Source organism: Harmonia axyridis, chromosome X (genome assembly GCF_914767665.1).
Source record: "Harmonia axyridis chromosome X, icHarAxyr1.1, whole genome shotgun sequence".
In the NCBI taxonomy this organism is placed as follows: domain Eukaryota; kingdom Metazoa; phylum Arthropoda; class Insecta; order Coleoptera; family Coccinellidae; genus Harmonia; species Harmonia axyridis.
The window spans coordinates 16,558,637-16,582,717 of NC_059508.1; the positions used below are offsets into that span (position 1 = coordinate 16,558,637).

At 34.0% G+C, this 24,081-nt stretch overlaps 4 protein-coding genes across 4 annotated transcripts; 2 read left to right on the forward strand and 2 right to left on the reverse strand.

Annotated features, from left to right (window-relative positions):
* Window positions 1-5,564: 5,564 nt before the first annotated feature.
* LOC123686513 lies at window positions 5,565-8,331 on the reverse strand. Its single transcript, XM_045626708.1, has 2 exons — window positions 8,054-8,331; window positions 5,565-6,638 (listed from the first exon to the last, which is right to left on the reverse strand). The coding sequence occupies exons 1-2, from the start codon at window positions 8,103-8,105 to the stop codon at window positions 5,737-5,739; spliced, it is 954 nt and encodes a 317-aa protein (XP_045482664.1). The 5' UTR covers window positions 8,106-8,331; the 3' UTR covers window positions 5,565-5,736.
* Window positions 8,332-8,361: 30 nt separating this feature from the next.
* LOC123686514 (acidic proline-rich protein PRP25-like) lies at window positions 8,362-10,452 on the reverse strand. The gene is made up of 2 exons (XM_045626709.1): window positions 10,217-10,452; window positions 8,362-9,254 (listed from the first exon to the last, which is right to left on the reverse strand). The coding sequence occupies exons 1-2, from the start codon at window positions 10,296-10,298 to the stop codon at window positions 8,509-8,511; spliced, it is 828 nt and encodes a 275-aa protein (XP_045482665.1). The 5' UTR covers window positions 10,299-10,452; the 3' UTR covers window positions 8,362-8,508.
* Window positions 10,453-13,876: 3,424 nt separating this feature from the next.
* LOC123686515 lies at window positions 13,877-15,965 on the forward strand. The gene is made up of 2 exons (XM_045626710.1): window positions 13,877-14,059; window positions 15,526-15,965. The coding sequence occupies exons 1-2, from the start codon at window positions 13,963-13,965 to the stop codon at window positions 15,903-15,905; spliced, it is 477 nt and encodes a 158-aa protein (XP_045482666.1). The 5' UTR covers window positions 13,877-13,962; the 3' UTR covers window positions 15,906-15,965.
* A 191-nt stretch (window positions 15,966-16,156) lies between these two features.
* On the forward strand, window positions 16,157-23,449 carry LOC123686512. The gene is made up of 11 exons (XM_045626707.1): window positions 16,157-16,272; window positions 16,868-17,119; window positions 17,178-17,346; window positions 17,411-17,729; window positions 18,907-19,365; window positions 19,494-19,614; window positions 20,638-20,780; window positions 20,834-21,022; window positions 21,176-21,346; window positions 21,400-21,762; window positions 23,039-23,449. Exons 2-11 carry the CDS (start codon window positions 16,881-16,883, stop codon window positions 23,185-23,187), a joined length of 2,322 nt encoding a protein of 773 aa, XP_045482663.1. The 5' UTR covers window positions 16,157-16,272; window positions 16,868-16,880; the 3' UTR covers window positions 23,188-23,449.
* Window positions 23,450-24,081: the final 632 nt, after the last annotated feature.

The following is a 24,081-nucleotide window of genomic DNA, read 5'->3' on the forward strand; positions in this document are numbered from 1 at the left end:
GGTTCTTTATTAAATTTATATGAAAACGAAGACATTCAAAGTCTTGTTGAAAAATTTTTAGTCAAAATATGAAATCCTTTACATTCAGATCTCAATGTCTAGATTTAAAGGACCAATTATGCTCTATCTTTGTGAATTGGAAAGAATAAATTATGAATTAAAATGATCGAGTTTGGGCTACTCTTTCTAGATGACACCATTGAGTCTAAGAAAATAGTTCGATTTGGGGAAATTCACTGAGAGAGTTTATGGCTGGATCTGCTTCAAAATTTGATATTATGAGCAAATCTCGATGCTTAGTACCGATTTTCAATCAAGGAATTTCTTGGAGAAATGTGAACCGAGATATCCAGCGTTTTGTGGAATTTTTTGAGAAAAAAAATTGGCAACGGAGGACAATTAAAATTTGATATCTTCTAGAATTTTCGATTCTGAATAGTAACCTACCATCGGTTTTTTCCTAGCGCCCTTCTAAGCTGAGTAATTACGAATTTTGTAGGAAGATAATGCTTTAAACGTGTAGAAAAATTTTTCTGATCGGAACCGATGTCTATTTCGGAATCTACATCCTCGAAACCCTTTAAATACTCCATAAAATGTTCAAAATTCGATCGGTCGATTTTTTCGAAAAAACCAAGACTATAACCTTCGATACTATTCGTGAAAAAAAATTTTTGGCCTGAAAATTTGTAAGAAGATCAATTTGAAAACGGCGAATACAAATTTGCAATTAGTTTGCTTCTAAAAGGTCTCAATTTCGAGATATTTCGAATAAATCAATCGAGAATTTTGCTACTAGCCATCTATCCGCATCTTACCGCACTAATTATATCTGCGGCCCAACACGTATAGAATTCTGTGATCAGAACCGCCTCGCCATAACCGGTTCCAGCTACTCTTTCCAGATGGCAATATCGATCGCTACGCCATTGTACCTAGGAAGTTTCTCGAATTTTTTGAATTGGTTTTTTCTGGTGGAGTTTGTTTTTACAGGATTTCCCTAACACAATTTTTACGATTTTATGGAATTCCATTAATAATCGTGGAGGATTCGTCTCTATTATGACATTCCAATTTTTGAGGAAAATCGATAATTCAATACGAAATAACTTCATGTCGGCATATTCCGAAATAATATCGAAATCCACCACAGAAAAAACAGTTTAAAAAGTTAGAGAGATTTCCTAGGTCTAAACCCATGAAATTTTTAAGGCTTCAATTTAGTAGGCAATTCTTGCGTTAGTTCAGCCTTTTTCCGCAAAAGTTGAAAATTTGGCGCTGCGATCGCTTGTTTTTGGATGCGATATGAAAAAATTCAAAATTTGATGTATTGTATGGTCAAAATGATGAAATTTTAATCTTAAATATAAAATGACAGGACATGTGAGAATCTAGGCTTGAATATTTCCACGAGTTCATTTAGTTACTAAAATATTCGCTGATTCACGCTGTTATATATCACTCATTACTTTATAACTTTTAGCTTCAAGTAGCGAAAATTTGAAGTACATTCGAATTGAATTCCGGAGACAGCATTTTCCAATTATAGAAAAATTTGCTACCTCTACGCTGAAGTCTAATGGAACAACTCTCGTCATCGTCCCTCTATGGTTACATCCTTGGATGTTCCTCATAGGAGTGTGAACTCACATCCTAACCACTTTCGCTTAGGCGGCGTTGGTGGTCACCCTTCATGATGTCAATTTTCTATAAATAATAAATAACTCTTTGTTGGGACCCCGTATACATTTTAAAATACTTATTGATAAAACTTTTCGGCCAACCCACATTTTTAACATTACGAAAATTTTGTCGGATCCGAGACGAGCGATCACAGCGCCATATTTTCAGTTCATTTTGTCCAACTTTTGCGGAAAAAGGCTGAACTAACGCAAGAATTGCCTACTAAATTGAAGCCTTGAAAATTTCATGGGTCTAGGCCTAGGAAATTTCTCGAATTTTTTTAACTGCTTTATCTTGTGGAGTTTGTTTTTATAGGATTCCCCTCACAATTTTTTATGATTTTATGGAATTCCATTAATAATAGTGGAAGATTCGTCTCTATTAAATTGTCAATTCCAATTTTTGAGGAAAATCGATAATTCGAATAATTCGACAATTAAATATTTCCCACACACATATTTAATTGTCGAATTGATCGAATTATCGATTTTCCTCAAAAATTGGAATTGACATAATAAAGACGAATCCTCCTTAAAATCGTAAAAATTGTGTGAGGGAAATCCTATAAAAACAAACTCCACAAGATAAAGCAGTTGAAAAAATTCGAGAAATTTCCTAGGCCTAGATCCATGAAATTTTCAAGGCTTCAATTTAGTAGGCAATTCTTGCCTTAGTTCAGCCTTTTTCCGCAAAAGTTGGACAAAATGAACTGAAAATATGGCGCTGCGATCGCTCGTCTCGGATCCGACAAAATTTTCGTAATGTTAAAAATGTGGGTTGGCCGAAAAGTTTTATCAATAAGTATTTTAATATGTATACAGGGGGGGTCCAACAAAGAATTATTTATATTTAGAAAGAATTGACATCATGAAGGATGGCCACCGCCCACCACGACTCCTAAGCGAAGGTGGTTAGGAAGTGAGTTCACTCCTATGAGGAATATCCAAGGATGTATCCAGTAGTGGGACGATGAGAAGAGAAGTTCCATATGATTTCAGAGTAGAGCTAGCAAATTTTTCTATAATTGGAAAATGCTGTCTCCAGAATTCTATTCGAATGTGCTTCAAATTTTCGCTACTTGAAGCTAAAAGTTATAAAGTAATGAGTGATATATAACAGCGTAAATCAGCGAATATTTTAGTAACTAAATGAACTCGTGGAAATATTCAAGCCTAGATTTTCACATGTCCTGTCATTTTATATTTAAGATTAAAATTTTATCATTTTGACCATATAATACATCAAATTTTGAATTTTTTCATGTCGCATCCAAAAACAAGCGATCGCAGCGCCAAATTTTCAACTTTTGCGGAAAAAGGTTGAACTAACGCAAGAATTGCCTACTAAATTGAAGCCTTAAAAATTTCATGGGTCTAGATCTAGGAAATCTCTCTAACTTTTCAAACTGTTTTTTCTGTGGTGGATTTCGATATTATTTCGGAATATGCCGACATGAAGTTATTTCGTATTGAATTATCGATTTTCCTCAAAAATTGGAATGTCATAATAGAGACGAATCCGAAGTTATAAAGTACTGAGTGATATATAACAGCGTAAATCAGCGAATATTTTAGTAACTAAATGAACTCGTGAAAATATTCAAACCTAGATTCTCACATGTCCTCTCATTTCATATTTAAGATTAAAATTTTATCATTTTGACCATACAATACATCAAATTTTGAAGGTCCTCCGAGGCCAATTTTTTTATTTCAAAAAATTCCACAAAATGCCGGATATCTCGGTTCGCAGTTCTCCTAGGAATTCCTTGATTGCATATCGATGTTGAGCATGGAGATTTTCTCATGATATCAAATTTTGAAGCAAGTCGGGCCTCAAATTCTCATAGTAAAATTTTCAAAACTGGGATTTTTTTCCAAGCCTCAATGGTGCCATCTAGGAGGAGTAGCTCAAACCCGGTTTCGGTGAGAAGGTTCCCATCACAGGATTCTATAGTTGATGGGCCGAGGGAATAATTAGTTCAGTAAGATGCGAATAGATGACTCTTCTGATTTGAATTTTAGATTTTACCGAAAAACTGGCATTGTCACCAGTTCTGTATTAGGCCTTGATCATATTGTTTGCGTTTTTTGAGAGGTTTTTAGATCCTGATGTTGAATTAGGTTGCGGTGACCCTCCTCCACCCCCTTAAGGTGCAAATGGATGCGATAAACGCCACTATTTTTTGCTATGGGTTGTTAATATATTCCCAAAATCTGAATTCTATTCTATATACAGATTTTCAGATAATATATTATGAGTTATATGCTGTGACCTGAATATCTGGGATTGAGAGAATGCCCTCTGCGAGGAGAGTTTTCTCTCCTCCCTTTAATTTATCAAGCAGAATAAACATAAAGAGAAAATATATAACTGATAATTCAAATTTAATTACAGGCGGTGTTCAGATGGGCTATTCACCTCATATTCTAACATTCAAACCCTGTTTTATAAAACAATAAACTAATTTAAGTAGCACAACAATGGATTATCGATTTTCCTCAAAAATTGGAATGTCATAATAGAGACGAATCCTCCACTATTATTAATGGAATACCATAAAATCGTAAAAATTGTGGAAATCCTATAAAAACAAACTCCTCAAGAAAAAATATTCGAGAAATTTTCTAGGCCTAGACCCATGAAATTTTCAAGGCTTCAATTTAGTAGGCGATTTTTGCGTTAGTTCAGCCTTTTTCCGCAAAAGGTGGACAAAATGAACTGAAAATTTGGCGCTGCGATCGCTCGTCTCGGATCCGACAAAATATTCGAAATGTAGGTTGACCGAAAAGTTTCCATCTAAAAATATTTTTAATCCACATACGGGGATTATCAAGAGTTATTTTTAACTTAGAAAGAATTGACAATCGTGTAGGATGGCCCCCTCCCTATGGTGGTGAGTATGAAATGATTAAACGTACTACAGCACTCTTGTAAAACATCCAAGGATGTTTTACATAAGGGTGACTTATGATGACTAGAGATGTTCCATAAGTTGACAGCGTAAAGCTAGGCAAATTTACCAAATTTGGTGAATGCTGTCTCCGGAATTCAATTCGATGTAACTTCAAATTTTCGCTACTTGAAGCTAAAAGTTATAAAGTAATGAGTGATACATAACAGCGTAAAACAGCGAATATTTTAGTAACTAAATGAACTCGTGGAAATATTCAAGCCTAGATTCTCACATGTCCTGTCATTTTATACTTAAGATTAAAATTTTATCATTTTGACCATACAATACATCAAATTTTGAATTTTTTATGTCGCATCCAAGAACAAACGATCGCAGCGCCAAATTTTCAGTTCATTTTGTCCAACTCTTGCGGGAAAAGGCTGAACTAACGCAAGAATTGCCAGTAATTTCTGATCGAAATCGAAAAAGAAAGAAAGGAAAGGCTGAAATGTTTCACAATTCATCATACTAGTATCTCAAATGAAAATTGATCTCTAAGTCCTCGAAACCTTTCAAACACAAATATACTTTTTTCGAAAAAATCGACCGATCGAATTTTGAACATTTTAAGGGGTTTCGAGATGTAGATTCTGAAATAGGCATCGGATCCGATCAGAAAAATTTTTCTACACGTTTAAAGCACTATCTTTCTACAAAATTCGTAATATCTCAGCTTAGAAGGGTGCTAGGAAAAAACCGATGGTAGGTTAGTATTCAGCATAACTGAGTATGAGCTTTGAGTCCCGGAAAATAATTTGATTTGGAAAATTTTACTGAGATGACCCGATCTGCTCCAAAATTTGATATCATGAGGAAATCTCGATGATCAATCATGATTTATTTGCAATCAGATAATGCATAGGATAACTGTGAACCGAGATATCCGGCGTTTTGTGGTATTTTTTGAAAAAAATAATGGCCAATATTATAGTTAGCAATTTTATTTATAGAAGAAATATTGTAATCTCATCCAATCTCAAGATTTTTCTAAATATCCAAAACAACTTGCTGCAAACAGTTAAAATATGTTTTGTTTAGTAATTATTGTTGAATTCATAAAAAAGATTGGTCACATCTACTCCTTATTTTCTTGAATTTCAATTTAAAGCATCTATTTTGTCGTCAATCTGTACCCCAAAATGATTACTTCTTCCATCTGTCCTTCTTTGGACGTTATTATGCGATGGATCTTGACTAGGATACCATCTTAAACCATGATCATTTGGGTTTTGGCATTTGCAATTCTCAGCGTGTTTTTGATTATTGCTAGGATAATTTCTGTTCCAGGTGGAAAAGGAGAAAGTTGGTCTTTCGATATTGTTGAATGCCACAGGATTATGAACAGTTTTTTTCGGATAAAATGCGTATTGTGGCGGTGAATTCTCTCCAAAGTAATGTTTATGGTATGTTGGTTCAAAATACGGAACTTTGATTTCCAAACCGTCCGTCCTATATTCATAGCCATCTGGCACAGAAACTATGCCAGCAGAAGAAGGCTTCATCTTTATTTCAATCCCTGCAGGTCTATTGTGCACATAAAGATTTCCTGACAGCAGTGGCATCAAAGAAGGAAAGGCAGTTTCAATGTTAATGGGCGCAAGTTGAACATTATTCTCCTGGAATGTCCTGGAAACTGGAACATAATGCAACCCTCTTTCTACGCTGGGATAATTATTGTTTTTAACACCAGCACCTTTAGTACCTAACACAATTGGTATATCAGGTACTTCTTCAGGCTTTTTAGTGCTGTTTGTGATATCCACAGTCGATTTAACTTTAACCACAACATCTGTCTCAACTATTTGTTTTCCTGAGTTGGATTTCGCAGTATCACAATTGTTTGTACATACAACACCGATGTTGTCAAGATTATCAGTTTTTTTTTTGCTCACATGAACATTTTCGTATTTGAATGGAATAATTCCCTGATTACTGTTGACTAGGGAGGGTTTAGAATCTTCTCCGAAATCTAGTTTAGAATTTAGTCCATGACTTTCACCTGAAAGAGTAAATTTCCATTAATCTTTGAGATTTTACTTATTAATTGAAGAGAGAAGAAAACTGACGTGAAATCAGAAGCCTTCGCGTATGCATGTAATTTTCCAAGAAATTTCGCATGTACATTTCTGCTTCAATATACTTATCAGTATATATCGGTCTGCCGAACGATAATCGGAATTCACAAGTCAAACTGACATGAAAACATAGAATTACCATGATACTAAAAATTATTTAAATGACTTCATTGAAAATCTTGGAAATTAAACTTTTAAATCCATTCAGAATAATTTCTTGATAGAAAAAGGGTTATGGAAGTCGTCGTACTTTCAATATTTTAAGAGTTAAGGAATTTTTTTGTACTGGATTCGAATTTAATAACCATGTGAAAATCCTGCAAGGTAATTTTGCTATTGAAATAATTTTTTCAATGTGCCAATTACGAACTAATGAGATCCAAATTTTTTGCAGTTATACGAAGTCAAACTATTACGAAAAGTTGTAAATGAAAAGTGGACTTCATCTATACTGAATAAAATTCCGATTGCCTATAATGTGAACATATTGAGATGTGATGCTAGTTCGATGTTTTCAACAAGTTTGTTAGTCATGGGTTTAACCTGGCCATAATTATCCCAAGTTTAATGGACATATAAGCGGGATACAGGCCAATAACAAATTTCGTTGACCTGCTCGAATAGTAGGAATTTGATTTTTTTTCGTTAATTATCCTCTTCCACTTTGTATAGTTGCAAAAAAAAAATCGTAGAAACCCTTGTGTTTAGTGCTAAAAGTTTTTAACTAGAGCCTTTTTGGGATCTGATAATACTCTGAATTTGTCTCGGAGAATTCTGGTTTGTTTCGAATTTTTCGGGTCGAAGAAATACATTTTTAGAAAAATTGTAAATTTCAATAAAAAGATCGATTTAATCCGGAATAGAGAAATTTGGATATAGATCCATGATTTGACGTATATCGAAAAGGAACAAATCGAATTTTTCAAACATGCAAAATCAATTTTTATATCCTTCGGAAAATTTTTCCAAAAAAGTTATAAATGACATTGTTTTGGAAGTATCACGTAATTGAATGTTTTCATAGCATGTCACTTTGAAACTTTTAGATAAGATCAATTAGAAACACACTATTTGATTGTAACATAACTTTATGGAATCGTTTTTGAAAGATTCAATCGAGAATTTGTGAAAAAAATTATATGAATACGAATTTGAACATGCACGCAGAAGCTCCTCGCTTCACGTCTGTGTTTTCTTATTTTTCCATTCATTCTATTGTTTTTATGGAAAATAAATTCGAAAATTTTGATTTCCACTATCAATTTATTTTAGAACACTTTGCTAGAGTGATTCGATTTTTCTAAATGAATTGAATACAATATATATGATAATTACTCACGTAAAATGGCAAATACTCCACATGTCACCCAAAATAATTTATAATAACCCATGATTGCAACTTGATAGCACTCTTGAGACTAATCCCAGTCTGCAATTCGTGTTGGGATAGATACTAGCGTGGCAATTCCGAAGCAAATTATATTTGTTTCATAACAAATCTTGGTCTCCTTCATCTTTTCCAAGGCTAATCCGAGTTCTTCATTTATCATTTAATAGTAAAAATTTCTCGTATAAGGATTAGTGACAGAACGGAAAGAATGGTGAATGAATTGATTGATGAATATTCATCCAACATGAAATAACCAATCAATAAAATCATATTTTATTTATACTAACTTCTTTTGTTGTAGATCATTGTTCAAAAACGGTTTAAGTTTGTCTTGACCGTGAATTCAACATCCTTAATCTAACCTAACCTAATCTATAACATCACGATGAATGTACAGAAATTATTCATCTTCTTATATCATTTTTATGAAGGGGGATGATTGGAAAGTTGTCTTTGGTGTACCCAGTAACTGTACCCTCTCCATTATCAAAGATATACTGTTCCTCTTCTGAAGATTCATCTTGACCTGGTCTTGGCGGTTTAGGTCTTTTGCCTCTTTGTCCTGGTGGATCTCTTGGTCCTGGAGGATCTCTTTGACCTGGTGGACCTCTTGGTGGGCCTCTGCGTGGAGGTGGTCTGGGTGGGAAATCCTCGTCAGTATCATCTGGTGGTATGTGGAAATCTGAGTTTGGCCTGTATGGCCTTCTATTCCATCTGTTACCATTGTTGGGTCTAGGTCTGTAATCTTGACGGTTTGGGTAATTTTGCCCAGATCCAGGGTAAGTTTCAGGGCGGCGTCCATTGTTGTTGGGATATATTTGGCCGTTTTGAGGATAAATCTGCCATTGTTGATTATTCCCAGGAACCTGTCTTGGATCCACAACCTCAATTATCTGAATTTCTGGTTGTCTCCTGTTCGGAACATTCTGATATTGGTTATTTGGGTAATAGTTGCCCTGACCTGGATATCTTCCTGGTTGTTGAATGTATTGATTCTGATTTGGATAACCTCTTCGTCCTGGTTCATTAACCACAACGTCAACAACTGTTATTTCTGGGGTGATTTGTTTCTGTCGTATACTCTGAATATCAATTTGCTGAGGAGACCTTTTGAATAAACGATTGCTGACTGGATTCTCACTCCTTGCAACTGTAAATGAGAATTTTCATTGTTATTTTAATAAAGTGAATAAATAGTCAAATGAATATAACAAAATTTTAGATTTCGGAGATAACTCAATACCTCTCACGTAAAAATATCGTTCATTTATCGTAAATTGTTCAAAACTTCCATTTATTCATTTTGAGAATTATTTCTGTTAAGTATCATTTTGATATTTCCATTTCGATAACGCGATGAAATTATTGTTCAAAGATTTATTTTGTCCTAGAATTCCTCGTCACTGAGTCTAACTTGATCATTTGAGTCCATTCTCGTCAAAAAATTGAAAATTTCGCTGAACAAATGCACAATAATGGAAATTTCATAGTAGTTTTTCACATGAAGTCGTAAAATTGGAATCTATTAATAGTATGTTGATAGTAAATGAGATTTTTCAGATTCAACATCAACCTTAACGTAAAATTATGAAAATAGAATGTTATCTTCTTGAACAATTCCAATTATTAGCGATAAACACACTCAAATATAGTGAGTGAAAAATGTACAGTTAGAACAGTGGAAAACTCCAACAAATTTCCACATGTAGTAGACATTTTAGAGGAAGAAAGCAAAGATCCTGTTGTACAAGGAAGTGACTAATAATTTTGCAATTCTCGAATGATTTATCTTCTAGCCTTTAGACTGAAAGACCTTCAAAATGAACTCGACTTTCTATAAGGCAAGGATGACTCAAAATATAGTTGTTTTAATTCGACAACGTCATCGATACTAGCGAAAATGAATCGTTTTCCACAAAACCAAAAGAAAAATTCACGAATTCAATAACTACATACGACGTACGTACATAAAACAGATATCAATCAGTGAATTGAATATTGTGAATTCGGATTCGGTTTTATGATGTGTTTTTCCGAGAAAATGGATGGAAACCGAAACCTAATGATGCATATATTGCTAAAACCCTCAGGATGTAATGCGATAGTAATTACCTTGAAGGAAAATAAACACGAAGAGGACTGTTGTATAGGTACACATTTTCTTCACTAGGAACTGATTCACTAATAGTTTCATTTTATTTGAAGATCCTCAAACTAAACCTGTTCTGATGTAGGTATTGTTCACAGTGCGAAACGGAATAACAAAGTATTGTTTCCATTAAAACGTAGAGATGATTTCCGTTAAGAATTTATTGTTCGATCGTATAATAAAATTGTAATCTTTTAATTGGGAAGTTTCAATTACAGGAACCCAGAAAGTGGGGATAGCAAATTGGTACGTATATAAACAAACGATTAATTATCTATCGAGATGAACTACTTAATTATTTATGAAATGATTGTACATACTTGGAACACATTAATTGCTCGAATTCGTAAATATTTTGTATTGGATGAAATCTTCAATCATGTCATGGTTTATTGATAGAAATTCATTTTGATTTGGGACAAGATCACACTGAATATTAATAATTTTGCAAATTTTATATAAATGTTTATTACAAAAACACTCAAAATCTGGAAACTCTGTGGTAACACAGTAAGAAGCTTACACATTTTCAATTCACCCAAAATTCGTATACAAGTAACAGTGAATGATATGTTGTACACGTTCAGATGATATCTTTACAATGTCTGCTATCTCGATCAACTTCACTTTACGGTCATTCAAAATTATTTTGTAAACTTTTTTGATTTTTTCGTCGGTGACAGCCTCTTTTTGGCGTCTACTGCTTTCGCCGTCTTCGGTGCTCATTTCACCACGTTTAAACTTCCCAATGAATGATGGTTGATTTTCCTGGTGCAGATCCCGGAAACTCTTCACCAAGCCAAGCTTCAACTGTATTTTTTCCGTTCAAAAAGCAATATTTTATCAGACAACGAACATTTTTTTCCATCTTTTTTCAAATAACAAAAGTAGCTACACTGAAAACTCAATATCTCACAAACTAATGGTCGGACTGCTGTCAAAGTTTGACACGTATCGTTTGAAGGTGTGTACTAACTAAAAATCAAATGTATTTAATACTAGCACCGTCATTTGTGCATCAGACCGGGGACTTTTCATTTGGACTAATACTGATACGTAGCTTGCTTAAAGTTTTGCATTAACTTGCTGCAAAATCCATGCATTTCTTCCCACAAATCTGCTCTTTCCCAATAAATATTGGCAGTTGGAGAAATATTTTCCTTCTTATTGCCATTGGGGTGGATTAGACTCTTTAGAATGAATCGAGAAAAACACGTTTGTCATTTTATTTTCGTTACTTGCTTTGAGTGTTTCTATAATAATTGAGAATCTGAACAGATAAATTTTCCTCACAGAAAAGTCATGAGAAACTAAGGGCACTTAAAACAACATTGAATTCTAACTACAAAAAGTTTACTGCCAACGCAAACATTCCTTTTGAATTGTATCCTGTCAGATATTCGCTTTATTGATTTCATAATTGTAATTAATATTTGTTTCCGATATCCTTGTATGAAAGACGTCAATTCTTTGGGTTATACACGCTAGGAAGATACCTCCTATACCCTCAATCCACGAATTGAAGGAACAATGAATATAATCGGTCACGTTTTCCATGTTTTTTTTTAATGATTCACAATTAATTCCCTTGAATAATAGGTACGTTTGTCTGAAACGTCTATCGTCACAGGATTATTATCATTCTAATATATTATTTCTTTGTAAATGTTATGAAGGAACATACTGCGAATGATTTCATCGATGAGTTAATAAGTTTTTGTTTTGTTTCATTTTTAAAATTGATGAAAATCATGTGTTCTTTTCGAAATCATATGAAGAGTTCTCCGGAAACTGTTCGGAACGTAAAAAACAATAATCATCAACTTTTGATACGTTAATGGATTATATCCGGTAATACTGCAAGGTTGAAAAAATATCGAGATAAAATCAATACATTGGTCAAAATCCGTTCTATTATTCCACGATTTTATGTCGATGTACAGGGTGTCCCAAATTAGATGCTCACTGAAAGCATCTCGAGAAATCTAAGACTTACAGAAAAAATCTTCAAGGATTCCCGATCACTTTTTTCGAAATAATAAGATATCAGACAGCAGATCATAGATATCTTGACTCGTTCTCGAGTTACAGGGCGTTTCTGAAAAATGACCGTTTCAAATATTTTTCCTTATCTTGGTTTCTGTTCGAGATATTCAAGAAATTCTTAAACGTTTTTTTTTCAGTACTGCTACTTCCTTATTTCAAATGGCATACTTTGAGAGTGATAGAGGAAGAACTTTAAATGAGGAAAAACCGCAATTTATAACTGTGTGGAATAGTCTGTGAGTTCCTGAAAACACAAAAAGAAAATAAAATTCGATGTTTTCATAATTAAATTTGACATTTCAAGAATTTTAATGAATTATTCGCAATTGAAAATTGTATTGGTTTATGGATTTCTAAACAATCTCAACGAAAAATTAGTTATAATTCATGAAATATAAAATTCAGTTATCCAAACATCGAATTTTAGTTACTTTCTGTGTTTTCCGGAAGTCACAGACTACTCCACACAGTGAGGAATTGCGTTTTTTCCTCATTTAAGGTTCTTCCTTGATAACTCTTAAAGTATTCATTTTAGGTATAGGGTTTGCTTAAATAACCCCAATTTTTGTACGTAGAATCGACTGAAATAATAAAAAAATATAGGTTCTAATTTGAAAATCTTTAGTTTCGATGAATTTGAGTTGTTTAAGTTCAAGATCTCCTCCTTATAAACATTTTTGGTCCAAACCGCAAACAGTCTTATAATACTACGTATTTGCAGAATCAAAAAAAAAAAACAATTTTCTCGAAAAAAGCTTTTTCTGCCGACAAATTCGAATAAATGTGAGTCCTCATCGCCACCATTTTTTCATTAGAATCCCATTAACTCATGAACCGTTGAGTTTTTACCCAAGGTATGGTATATTTCCGAAATTTACGTCAAAAAATCAATCTAATGATGCAATAATATACTGGGTGAGCCATTTGAAATAAGGAAGTAGTAGTCTGTTTCCGGTTTAACCGGAAGTTGTAGAGATCTGAAAATATTTTAGGGAGAAAGATCATTGTCTCAAACCCCAATATGCAAATTTTCAGCTTTATGATTAGTTTTCTGTAAACGTCAAATAGGCCATCCCGGTGAATCGCCCTGTATGAGGAGTCCCATCGAAGAAAAATTCGAAAAACATAATATATTTGAAACGGATGACATTTTTCAAAAGCTTATCTTACCTATCTTTGACAGTTATTTTGAAAGAAAGGCATATTCCAAAAATTTCGTGAAAAAATTATCACATCAATACAAATTTGAAAAAGCTCGCATACAAGTTTCCCGACTTAACTTCAGTCCTTTTTTTTATTCCTCTACAAGCTCTGGACTGAGTACAGACATTCTGACCAACTGTTCTCTGACGTGAAAGCCCGATTAATGTTCATAATACAAGCAGTTGAATCCAGTAAATCTTTCTGAATATAATTTCATCTCGCTGTCTTCTTTTTTTCTTATTAAATGAAGGGTCCGAATCCAGATATATAATTCATACAAGGATGCAGTATTTTGCAACCAGTCTTGGAACCAGTCTCTTCAGCGAACCGTTACAGGTAATGCGAGTTCAAAAAATACAATAACGCAGCGAAAATTTAGTGTTTAACTAAACAGTAGGGTGGCCAATCTTTCACGTCCAGTAATAGGAGATGATGTATATATAAAGTTTTGTATGAGTCAATGAGCAGTTTCTCTTGGAACTTCAGTGTTCGAACATCGACAATGTTGCTGTTGATCTCAGTTTTGTGTTTTTGCACGGTTGTCACACGTGAGGCCGGTATGTTGTCAAAAAGGATTATTTAAAAAATTTCGATGACTCAACGGCTGCTTTCCTGATTTTCGATTTTGAAGCGAATTTACTCGAAATTTCATGAATATTTTCCCACTGAATTCAGCTGAATATATTAAGGCCAAAAAGAAAATTTACCCCTCTTTTGAATCTTCTCAAAATTAAATAAATTTGTAATTGTTCAAATGGGTTTTCAAAAATTTACTGCATTCACTAATTTCATGTGGAGAATCAGTTTATCAGGGATTTCATTTCTTTTCAGAATTTAAATATTAATTCTTTCTTTTTATGTCCAGTCCAGTCCAAAAATATTTATGTAGAAGCTCCTGGAATCAATATATATGTGAAAATTATTTACGGTACATTTCAACTTAAATATAAAAATTTATATTATTCTGTAGTCATGAATTTTGAATCAAATTTCACCTATTCCGATAACTCCGCAATTTGAAAATATTCTTTCAATAATAACATTTCAGAATTGGTGCAACTGATTTTTAAATTCTGAAAATCGAATTTCAATTCTGAATTATCATATCCACATCGAAATTATTTGGATATTTAAAAAAAATTGACCATAGCTGACGTGTTTCTCAAAATGAATTCGCTTGCCTAGTATTTTCTGAGAATTATAATTAGTTGCATATTCGCCGCAAAATTATTTCACGTCAAAGATTGAAAATGAATCTAATTTTTGGAAAAATATAAAACAGAATTCTGAAATCCAAAACATTGATGATACTTTTAATTTTTTACTCTGCCACGAATTATACTAGTGTATACAATACGCAATGAAGAAAGAGAACAATTTTTCTTCAATTAAATCCGAATAATAACTTCTAGTTATGGTTAATTTTGTACCTTATTATATAATATTGATACTGGTGAATACTAGATTTCTTATTAATAATAGGTCTCTATTTAATTTCTTCATTTGAAATTATACTGGATCATTGAGTGAAATGTTTCTCTTCTACAGCGCTTTGGCAATTTTATTCTTGAAAATGAGGGATCTTACCTTAAGAATGGATGTTATAATTGGGAGATCAGACAGATTTTAATGAAATTTTGTGTATATATAACAGGCCAATTGAAAAATCCGTGGTCTACCATAGTAAAACACATTTTTTTGGTGAAATTCGATTTTATTATTCAATCTAGTTGCCTGCCAAGGCGATACAGCGATTATAGCGATCTTCCAACTTTTCGATACCATTTTTGTAGTACTATTTGTCTTTCGCTTCAAAATAGACCTCAGTTCCGTCGATTACTTCTTCCTTGGCGCTAAATTTCTTTCCAACGAGCATTCTTTTGAGGTCTGATCACAGGTAAAAGTCGCTGGGGGCCAGATCTGTCGAATACGGTGGATGCAGAAACAATTCGAAGCCCAATTCATGCAATTTTGCTATTGTTTTCAAGTTTTTCCTGTACTGATGTGTTAATTTTTTTTTCAGTTGCTGCACCTGCGTTGGCCAAAACCCACCAATATGTAAAACCACTTCCCGGACTCATCCCTGTTTATATAAGACCAGACAACACACCGCTAGAAGATATCAATCCAGATTTGGCAGAAGCTTTCGAATTTTATGAAGCAAAACATGGCAGACTCAATTTTGGTCGATCTTCAAAAAGTAAAGAAGATGATAAAATCGACATAGCTGAAGTCAATCTACCGGAAGAGGATAATCATATAGCACCACCAAAAGAGCATAAGGAAACAGTAATCAACCTGAATGATCTATCCCTTGGTGTACCTGTAGCTATAGCACTACCAGAAGTGCCAGAATCAACATTTATACATATACAAAAGATTCCTAGGAGGCACTCTTCGTGACATAACTTATTTCAATTATTGTAAATATTGTGTAAGGAATAAAACTTAAATTATACTATCTATATGAATTTTGCCTCTAAATGAAATATGAGGAAGAAAAGACAGCAAGAATTATTTGAACACTCACAAAAACTTTGCCAAAATATCCCTCTATTTGTTCATTTCAAACGAAGAAGCCAGGATACATGGAAACAACAATTTTCTTACTACTAATTTGTTCAACAAACAACTCCTGTATTGAATTGAGATCTATATCAACCATAGAGTTAGTCATAAGGTGCAAACATAGGTGAGCTTATCAGATAAAATAAGTGGAGTTTTATCTATCATGTAGGTTAGTGCCAGTTTGTGAAAGATACATATAAAGGTATGTAGGTATTTTTGTTCTTTAAAAGTCCATTGAAAAATCCCCAAATTTAACTATTGAATTTTTGTCCACGATTTCCTTCAACAATAATAAAAAAACCAGTGATTTTTTTCTGAAAATATAAAAGACATGATAACATTTCCAATCGATATTTGGTTTCATCTAGGTTGAATGGAAATATGTATAGATGCACTAAGGTGTGATCAGAAAAATTATGATGTTACATATAATAATTAAGATAACCATCCCTCCATATCTTATCATTTTCCATGTTAGTCATTGAAAAAACTTTTATGAACAGGTTATATATTCCCATTTCTGTTCGTTATTTTTGACGAATTTGTCAGCTACATTTTTAGTTATTCTTATATTATTTATTGATCTCTTTATATTTGAAATTTGTATACATCACCAAGATTAGTTATTCAAAGTATAAGAAATCTGAAAAAGATAATATAGTGTTGTTATTTTCCTAATAAAATAGTGAAAATTAGGAAAATTTGTATTTAAAATCAATCAAATGGATTTCCACCAAGATAATTAAATACATTTTATTCCCTTAATATCGTAATTTAATTTCATTTTGATGTTTTAGCCAAGGGTAAAAAATGAACCATTTGGCCATATTGGCCATACTAGCAAGTTATGCCACTCTATCATGGTCTCAACTAAATGCAGGAAGTAGTGTTTCTCCAAAGCTGATAAAGTGTTACAACGACAGTAGAATTGTAGAAAAAGACAACAGATTGCCATCCACTATAGAAATACTAATTGCTCTCATCAGAAAAATAGAAGACCAAACATCTTTCAGGAATAATAGAGAATTGGCTTCGCAATTATTATTCAGGTAAATTTAATAATTCTTTGAGTAATTTAATATAATTTTATTTTTTTTTTCCTAATAGTTTTCGTCAAGATGGTATCGTGAAATCTGCTAAAGGAGACGTCCCATCAAAATATGGGATACCTTACAGTCCAAAAGAATGGAACGCTTATAGGAACAGAGTGCTGTTAAAGAGAGTCATTCCATATATTGGTGATTTAGATGAAAATATACTGACAGATATGGAACAGGTAGGTCCAGCTTCATCTTACAAGATTTTTCCTTCAGAGATTCAATAAATTTTTTTATTTTCAGTGTACCCTCCACTTTCTTTTGTCCAAAGCAGTGGAGTACAAAGTTCGTGGGGACGAACAAACCGTCTGCAACCAGCTGGGCAAATACAGGATGAGACAGAGAAGAGGTGTATCAGCAGCTGAGCAAGTTGAACAATTCAATCTGCAGACAGATGCACATAGTGCATGTCCAGTGGAACTTGGAGTGATACGCACTAAATGGGGAGATGTGTTTCCTGGTAGTGTATTGGCTGGAATAGCCAGTGGTTTCAACAGCCAACCCATTCCAGTGAATGGATCTACTGGCAAATTGGATTCAAAATATGCAGCCACCATTGTTGGTAAGGAAAACAGAATTAAAAACGACTATATAACGGGTGTTTTTTTTCGAGGTATATAACTTTAAGTTGGCATTACTGTTCAAGATGGCGACCGATTTAACAGCTGTCAAGTGATTTATTCTCAGTTTGGTTTGGCAATTCATCATGAATAGACTCACGCCTGAACAACGCTTGCAAATAGTGCAATTTCATTTCGAAAATAATGGTTCTGTGCGGAATACGTATCGCGCACTACGTCCATTAGCGATGAAGCGCACTTCTGGTTGAATGACTACGTCAACAAACAAAACTGCCGCATTTGGAGTGAAGCTAATCCTCAAGTGTATGTCGAAACACCGTTACATCCAGAAAAACTGACCGTTTGGTGCGCTTTATGTGCTGGTGGAATCATTGGTCTGTACTTCTTCAAAAACGATGATGGCCAGAACGTTACAGTCAATGGTGATCGGTATAGAGCCATGATTACTAACTTTTTCATTCCTGAATTGAACAAGCATGATGTCCAGGAGCTGTGGTTCCAACAAGACGGCGCAACATGTTACACAGCTCGTGCCACAATCCATTTATTGAAAGACACGTTTGGTGACCGCCTAATTTCACGTTTTGGACCTGTGAATTGGCCTCCAAGATCTTGTGATTTAACACCACTAGACTACTTTCTGTGGGGCTATGTAAAGTCATTGGTCTATGCGGATAAGCCACAAACCCTTGACCATTTGGAAGACAACATTCGCCGTGTTATTGCCGATATACGGCCACAAATGTTGGAAAAAGTCATCGAAAATTGGACGTCCAGATTGGACTACATCCGAGCCAGCCGTGGCGGTCATATGCCAGAAATGATATTTAAAATGTAATGCCACAAGATTATCTTGCGGATAAATAAAATTTATGTCAATCGAATAATCCATCGTTGTTTTATTGCAATTTAAAGTTCTATAGCTCTAAAAAAAACACCCTTTACTAGATTTTTATTATTTTTTTTAATATTCTGTGATTCAATTATGGAACGACACAGGCTTCACCAACTCTTATTAATTGTTATATCTATTGTTTTATCAAAATCAGTGCTCATTAGTGATTACTCCGTACTTGGTACTTCTGGTACTCTTTTATTATAAAAATTCACTTTCAAATTTGTTTAAAGCGTTTCAATTTCTATTGTAATTGTTTTTAGGTGATTTAGCAGAAGCAGCTTTGTACCAACTCAGTAGCACTAAAGGTGAAACCGTAAACGTCGGTGCTGAAGGTAACTGGAACAGCACGTTAGAACCAAAATGGTACTTTGTGAAACGTAACCAGTTTTTACAAGTGACAGATGCTGAGATCAGAGGTGGTTTGGATGGTCTTTACCTAGCCTCAAGCATCAACGATATCAAGAAGGCTTTTCCTGATGTGAAAATTTCACAAATCCTGGATTTGTATTATTCTCCAAGAGGTGTTTTCAATACCTCGTTGAGAGCTTGCAATAGGAAGACGCTGGAAACATATTTTACCACCTCGGATAAATTGATTGAACAAACCACCCTTTTTGGGACGTTACTGGATTCTGTAGCCACATTGGATAGTTCTGTTGATCCTTATCAATTTAAAGATTTGGCAACATTAGCTGTTCAAAGTTTCAATAAATACCTACGTAAGTTGCCTTGTCGAAACTGCTTCACTTTTTTTTTTGATATTCTTTTTGATTTTTTTCTGGTTCTGATTATACGATCAATACCGGCAGTTTTAAACTAAACATTTCTAAAATAGATATTCTTTTAGCGGGAAATTTGAATGACCCTATTTGTTCAGAAGAAAATGACACAATAACCAGAGTTGTTAGCGATTTGACCATTTTCATCGACTTGGATTATGAATACAAAAAAATACATCCTTTGTTATCGTAAGTACCAGGTTAATTAAAAAGTCCCCGGTCTACCATAGTAAAACACTTTTTTTTTGGCAAAATTCGATTTTATTATTATTCAACATAGTTGCCTTCGAGGGCGATACAGCGATCTTCCAACTTTTCGATACCATTTTTGTAGTACGATTTGTCTTTCGCTTCAAAATAGGCCAAAATACCTTGCGCATCCCAGAATACTATTGCCATAACCTTGCCAGTTGACTGTTGTGTTTTTCCTCGGTTTGGATTCGGTTCATCGGGTGCAGTCCACTCAACTGACTATCGATTGGACTCCGGAATGGAATGATGGAGCCATTTTTCATCAATTGTCACATATCGACGCAAAAATTCAGGTTTATTGCACTTAAACAGCTTCAAACACTGCTCAGAATCATTAACACGTTGTTGCTTTTGATCTATTGTGAGCTCGTGTGGCACCCATTATGCACACAGCTTAATCATGTACAAATATTCGTGAATCATATGATGTCCACGTTCAGAATGATATCTTCACAATGTCTGCTATCTCTATCAACTTCACTTTATGGTCATTCAAAATTATTTTGTGAACTTTTTTGATTTTTTCGTCGGTGACAGCCTCTTTTGTTTGTTTGTTTGTTTTGCCGTCTTCGGTGCTCATTTCACCACGTTTAAACTTAACATACCAATCAATGATGGTTGATTTTCCTGGTGCAGACCCAGGAAAACTCTTCATCAAGCCAAGATTTTGCTTCAACAGTATTTTTTCCCTTCAAAAATCAATATTTAACAGCACACGAAATTCTTTTTTTTCCATCTTTTTTCAAATAACAAATGTAGCTACACTCAAAACGCAATATCTCACAAACTAATAGTAGAACTGCTGTCAAATTTTAACACGTTTGAAGATTGGTGTTTACTAAAAATCATATGGATTTAATACTAGCACAGCCATCTGTGTAGCAGACCGGGGACTTTTCAATTGGCCTAATACCATTCCAATTTCTGAAGAAAACATCATTGAATCTAATGTTTTTTCAGGAATTTTTTGGAGCATCTGGATGTGAACAAATACGAGACCAAATACAGTATTGCCGACGCAAAAACTTGCCAGACTCTCATAAATTCATCCTCTACAATTTTAGATTTCCACCAAATGATCAACGCATCGAATACAGATAACAGTAAGTTTTTATGATTCATTGAATTTGTGCCAATCAAATTTTAAATTTTTCAGTACCAAAAGGAACTGATTTCGGTCTGATCCTTGAAACCATCGAATCCTTAACCGTTGCAAAGCTGAATAACCAAACGAACAATGGTGGATATTCCTCAATATACCTAATAGTTACATTGAAGAGCCCTAATGACAATCAGAAGACGTTTGCTGCTTCTAAAATGGAAGAAATGAAGAAGAAATACCCAGGTATTGCTCATAAATTCAAAATTCAATCAAGTTATCATTATTGGTTCGGTCTGTGGCCACTGTTTTCTCCAGATTTAACACTACGCGATTTTTTTACGTCATTATATTTCCTTATACTTCTCATCCAAAGTACTAATATGCTTTTATTTCAAGATACTAGAATTCTGATACTAGGCGTTGGTCAAAAAACTGATTACAAAGACTACGTCATCAACACTGATACAGATGTTTTTATAATGCCCGAAATATCGAATAGAAATTACATTGAGGCTGAAGCTGCACTTAGAACAAAAATCAAAGAGATGGTTAAACGACTAAAAGAATGTAAGTATTCATCATCTCACAAAATTTCTTCGATAACCGAGGTTTTTTTTCAGTACCAAGAAGTGTAGTAAATCCAAAATGTGGATCGTCCATGAATTCTAATGATAAATCCTCCTTCAGCCTTGTGCAATATGTAGAACCTTCTGGACAAAATATTTACAGGATATCTCCAAATTATTTCTATAATTTCGGTGACAAAGCCATGCTTAGGATAAATGCAGAAGGTGGATCAATGACGATCTGTACATCACGTGTTTTGTATCCTTCCAATCCATCAAACTCTTCACAGGATTGCAAAACGATCAATAGTGATGAGTATTCTCATGATATCAAAGGATATTGTGATGATAGTTTCGAAGAATGTGACCCTCTTTACATTTCAGTATTTGGAAAGACTTCATACTACAAATGCTCAGGTATGTATTGGGCCAATTTAAAAGTCCCCGGTTTGATGCACATATGGCGGTGCTAGTATTAAATCCATATGATTTTTAGTTAGTACCAACCTTCAAACGATATGTGTCAAAATTTGACAGCAGTTCGACTATTAGTTTGTGAGATATTGCGTTGTGAGTGTAGCTACTTTTGTTATTTGAAAAAAGATGGAAAAAATAATTTCGTGTGCTGATGAAATATTGCTTTTTGAAGGGAAAAAATTAGGTCGAAGCAAAATCTTGGCTTGATGAAGAGTTTCCGGGGTCTGCACCAGGAAAATCAACCATCATTGATTGGTATGCTAAGTCTAAACGTGGTGAAATGAGCACCGAAGACGGCGAACGCAGAGGAGGCCCAAAAGAGGCTGTCACCGACGAAAAAATCAAAAAAGTTCACAAAATAATTTTGAATGACCGTAAAGTGAGGTTGATCGAAAAAGCAGATATTGTGAAGATATCATCTGAACGTGTACATCATATCATTCAGGAATATTTGTACATGAGAAAGCTGTGTGCAAAATGGGTACCACGCGAGCTCACAATCGATCAGAAGCAACAACTTGTTAATGATTCTGAGCAGTGTTTGAAGCTTTTCAATTGCAATAAACCTGAATTTTTGAGTCGATATGTGGCAATGGATGAAACATGGCTCCATAATTTTACTTCGGAGTCCAATCGACAGTTAGCTGAGTGGACTGCACACGATGAAGCGAATCCAAAGCGAGGAAAAACACTACAGTCAGCTGACAAGGTTATGGCATCAGTATTCTGGGATGCGCAAGGTATCTTGATTACCTCCAAAAGGGCCAGACCATCAACAGCGATTAGTATATAGCGTTATTGGATCGTTTAAAGAATTAAATCGTTAAAAAACCGCCTCATTTGAAGAAAAAAAGGAGCTGTTTCATCAAGACATCCACCGTATTCGCCAGATCTGGCCCCAGCAACTTTTTCCTGTTCTCAGACCTCAAAAGAATGCTCGCTGGAAAGGAATTTAGTACCAATGAAGAAGTTATCGCCGAAACTTAGGCCTATTTTGAGGGGAAAGATAAATCGTACTAGAAAAATAGTATCGAAAAGTTGGAAGATCGCTATAACCGCTGTATCGCCCTCGAAGGCAACTATATTGAATAATAAAATCGAATTTTGCCAGAAAAATGTGTTTTACCTACTATGGTAGACCGGGGACTTTTCAATTGGCCTGTTAAGTTAAGCTATCATCACATTGTTTCTAAATAAAATGATTTTTTAATTTTAGGTGACAACTGCCGTTTCCCTGACAATATAAAATTCACAATGACTTTGGACAATGTTGCTTGTACGAATAACGCAATGAGACATATCAATCAGCTGATCCATCAACTTGCCTTTGTATTAACTGCAATAACCTTCTATTTGCTAGTATAGTTTATTTATAGAAATTCTATCAATGAATAAATATTACATCATTTCTTTCAAATTTATTCGATGGAATAAAACACGTGATACAGGTGTACAAATTGTTCAACTTTGGAAGAATAGACAATATGATTATTCATTTCAAATTGACCATAATTAATAGAAACGACATATTGTTCATTATTTTCTTGATTTCACCAAACATCTTATTCTTTGAATTTATTATTTTGTAAGGTCTTTCTACTGCAATAAAGAACTGTTTATTATATGACTACATTGTTTTATTTCATTCGCTTTCCCAGCGAATTCTTCTATATTCTATTTCTTTTCATCAGAATACTTTTCTCAATGTAAGTCAGTTTATTTTTCGACATATTCGATTGAGCAAAAACTTGATGATAAAATGCAATGAGTTTTATTAAGAAAATATTGCATTTTTTGCAAAACTTCCCTCTCTCAAAAACACCACAAAATTTCTCTATACTGACTCGAAATTTATAATTAAACTTATGAAAAATTGGTGGTAGTTTTTGGCGCATTCGCCATTTAGCTCGTTTTTTATTGGACCCACAAGAATGCTAGAAAATAGTATCTAAAGCCTATTCTGACCTGTGTTTCGAAAACTATGCTCAGATAAAACTTATTTTCGAGCAGATAGATGCAATATTCAGGATTAACGTTACGCAGCCTTAACTCACAACTGCAATTACACTCTGAGTCATTTTTTTTTGTGTAAATTGATGCTCAAGTGTGAAACATAAAATAAATCTCAGATAAAAGCTTGTAGGGGCTTTTTAAATTCATATTCATGTCCCCAATTTTCTTCATAACAAATCATAATTACTTATTTAACCTAAAGAGGATTTCACAATGTCATTTTGCATTTTTTTTTTTGGAATAACT

Bases quoted from the DNA above. Each gene is read 5' to 3' on its own strand.
- LOC123686513 (XM_045626708.1), bottom strand. From the start codon at position 8,105: ATGGGTTATTATAAATTATTTTGGGTGACATGTGGAGTATTTGCCATT. The intron at 6,639-8,053 runs GTGAGTAATTAT...TTACTCTTTCAG, and splicing joins TGGAGTATTTGCCATTTTAC to GTGAAAGTCATGGACTAAAT.
- LOC123686514 (XM_045626709.1), bottom strand. From the start codon at position 10,298: ATGAAACTATTAGTGAATCAGTTCCTAGTGAAGAAAATGTGTACCTAT. The intron at 9,255-10,216 runs GTAATTACTATC...TCTCATTTACAG, and splicing joins CGTGTTTATTTTCCTTCAAG to TTGCAAGGAGTGAGAATCCA.
- LOC123686515 (XM_045626710.1), top strand. From the start codon at position 13,963: ATGAGCAGTTTCTCTTGGAACTTCAGTGTTCGAACATCGACAATGTTG. The intron at 14,060-15,525 runs GTATGTTGTCAA...TTTTTTTTTCAG, and splicing joins GGTTGTCACACGTGAGGCCG to TTGCTGCACCTGCGTTGGCC.
- LOC123686512 (XM_045626707.1), top strand. From the start codon at position 16,881: ATGAACCATTTGGCCATATTGGCCATACTAGCAAGTTATGCCACTCTA. The intron at 17,730-18,906 runs GTAAGGAAAACA...AATTGTTTTTAG, and splicing joins ATATGCAGCCACCATTGTTG to GTGATTTAGCAGAAGCAGCT. The intron at 21,347-21,399 runs GTAAGTATTCAT...GTTTTTTTTCAG, and splicing joins GGTTAAACGACTAAAAGAAT to TACCAAGAAGTGTAGTAAAT.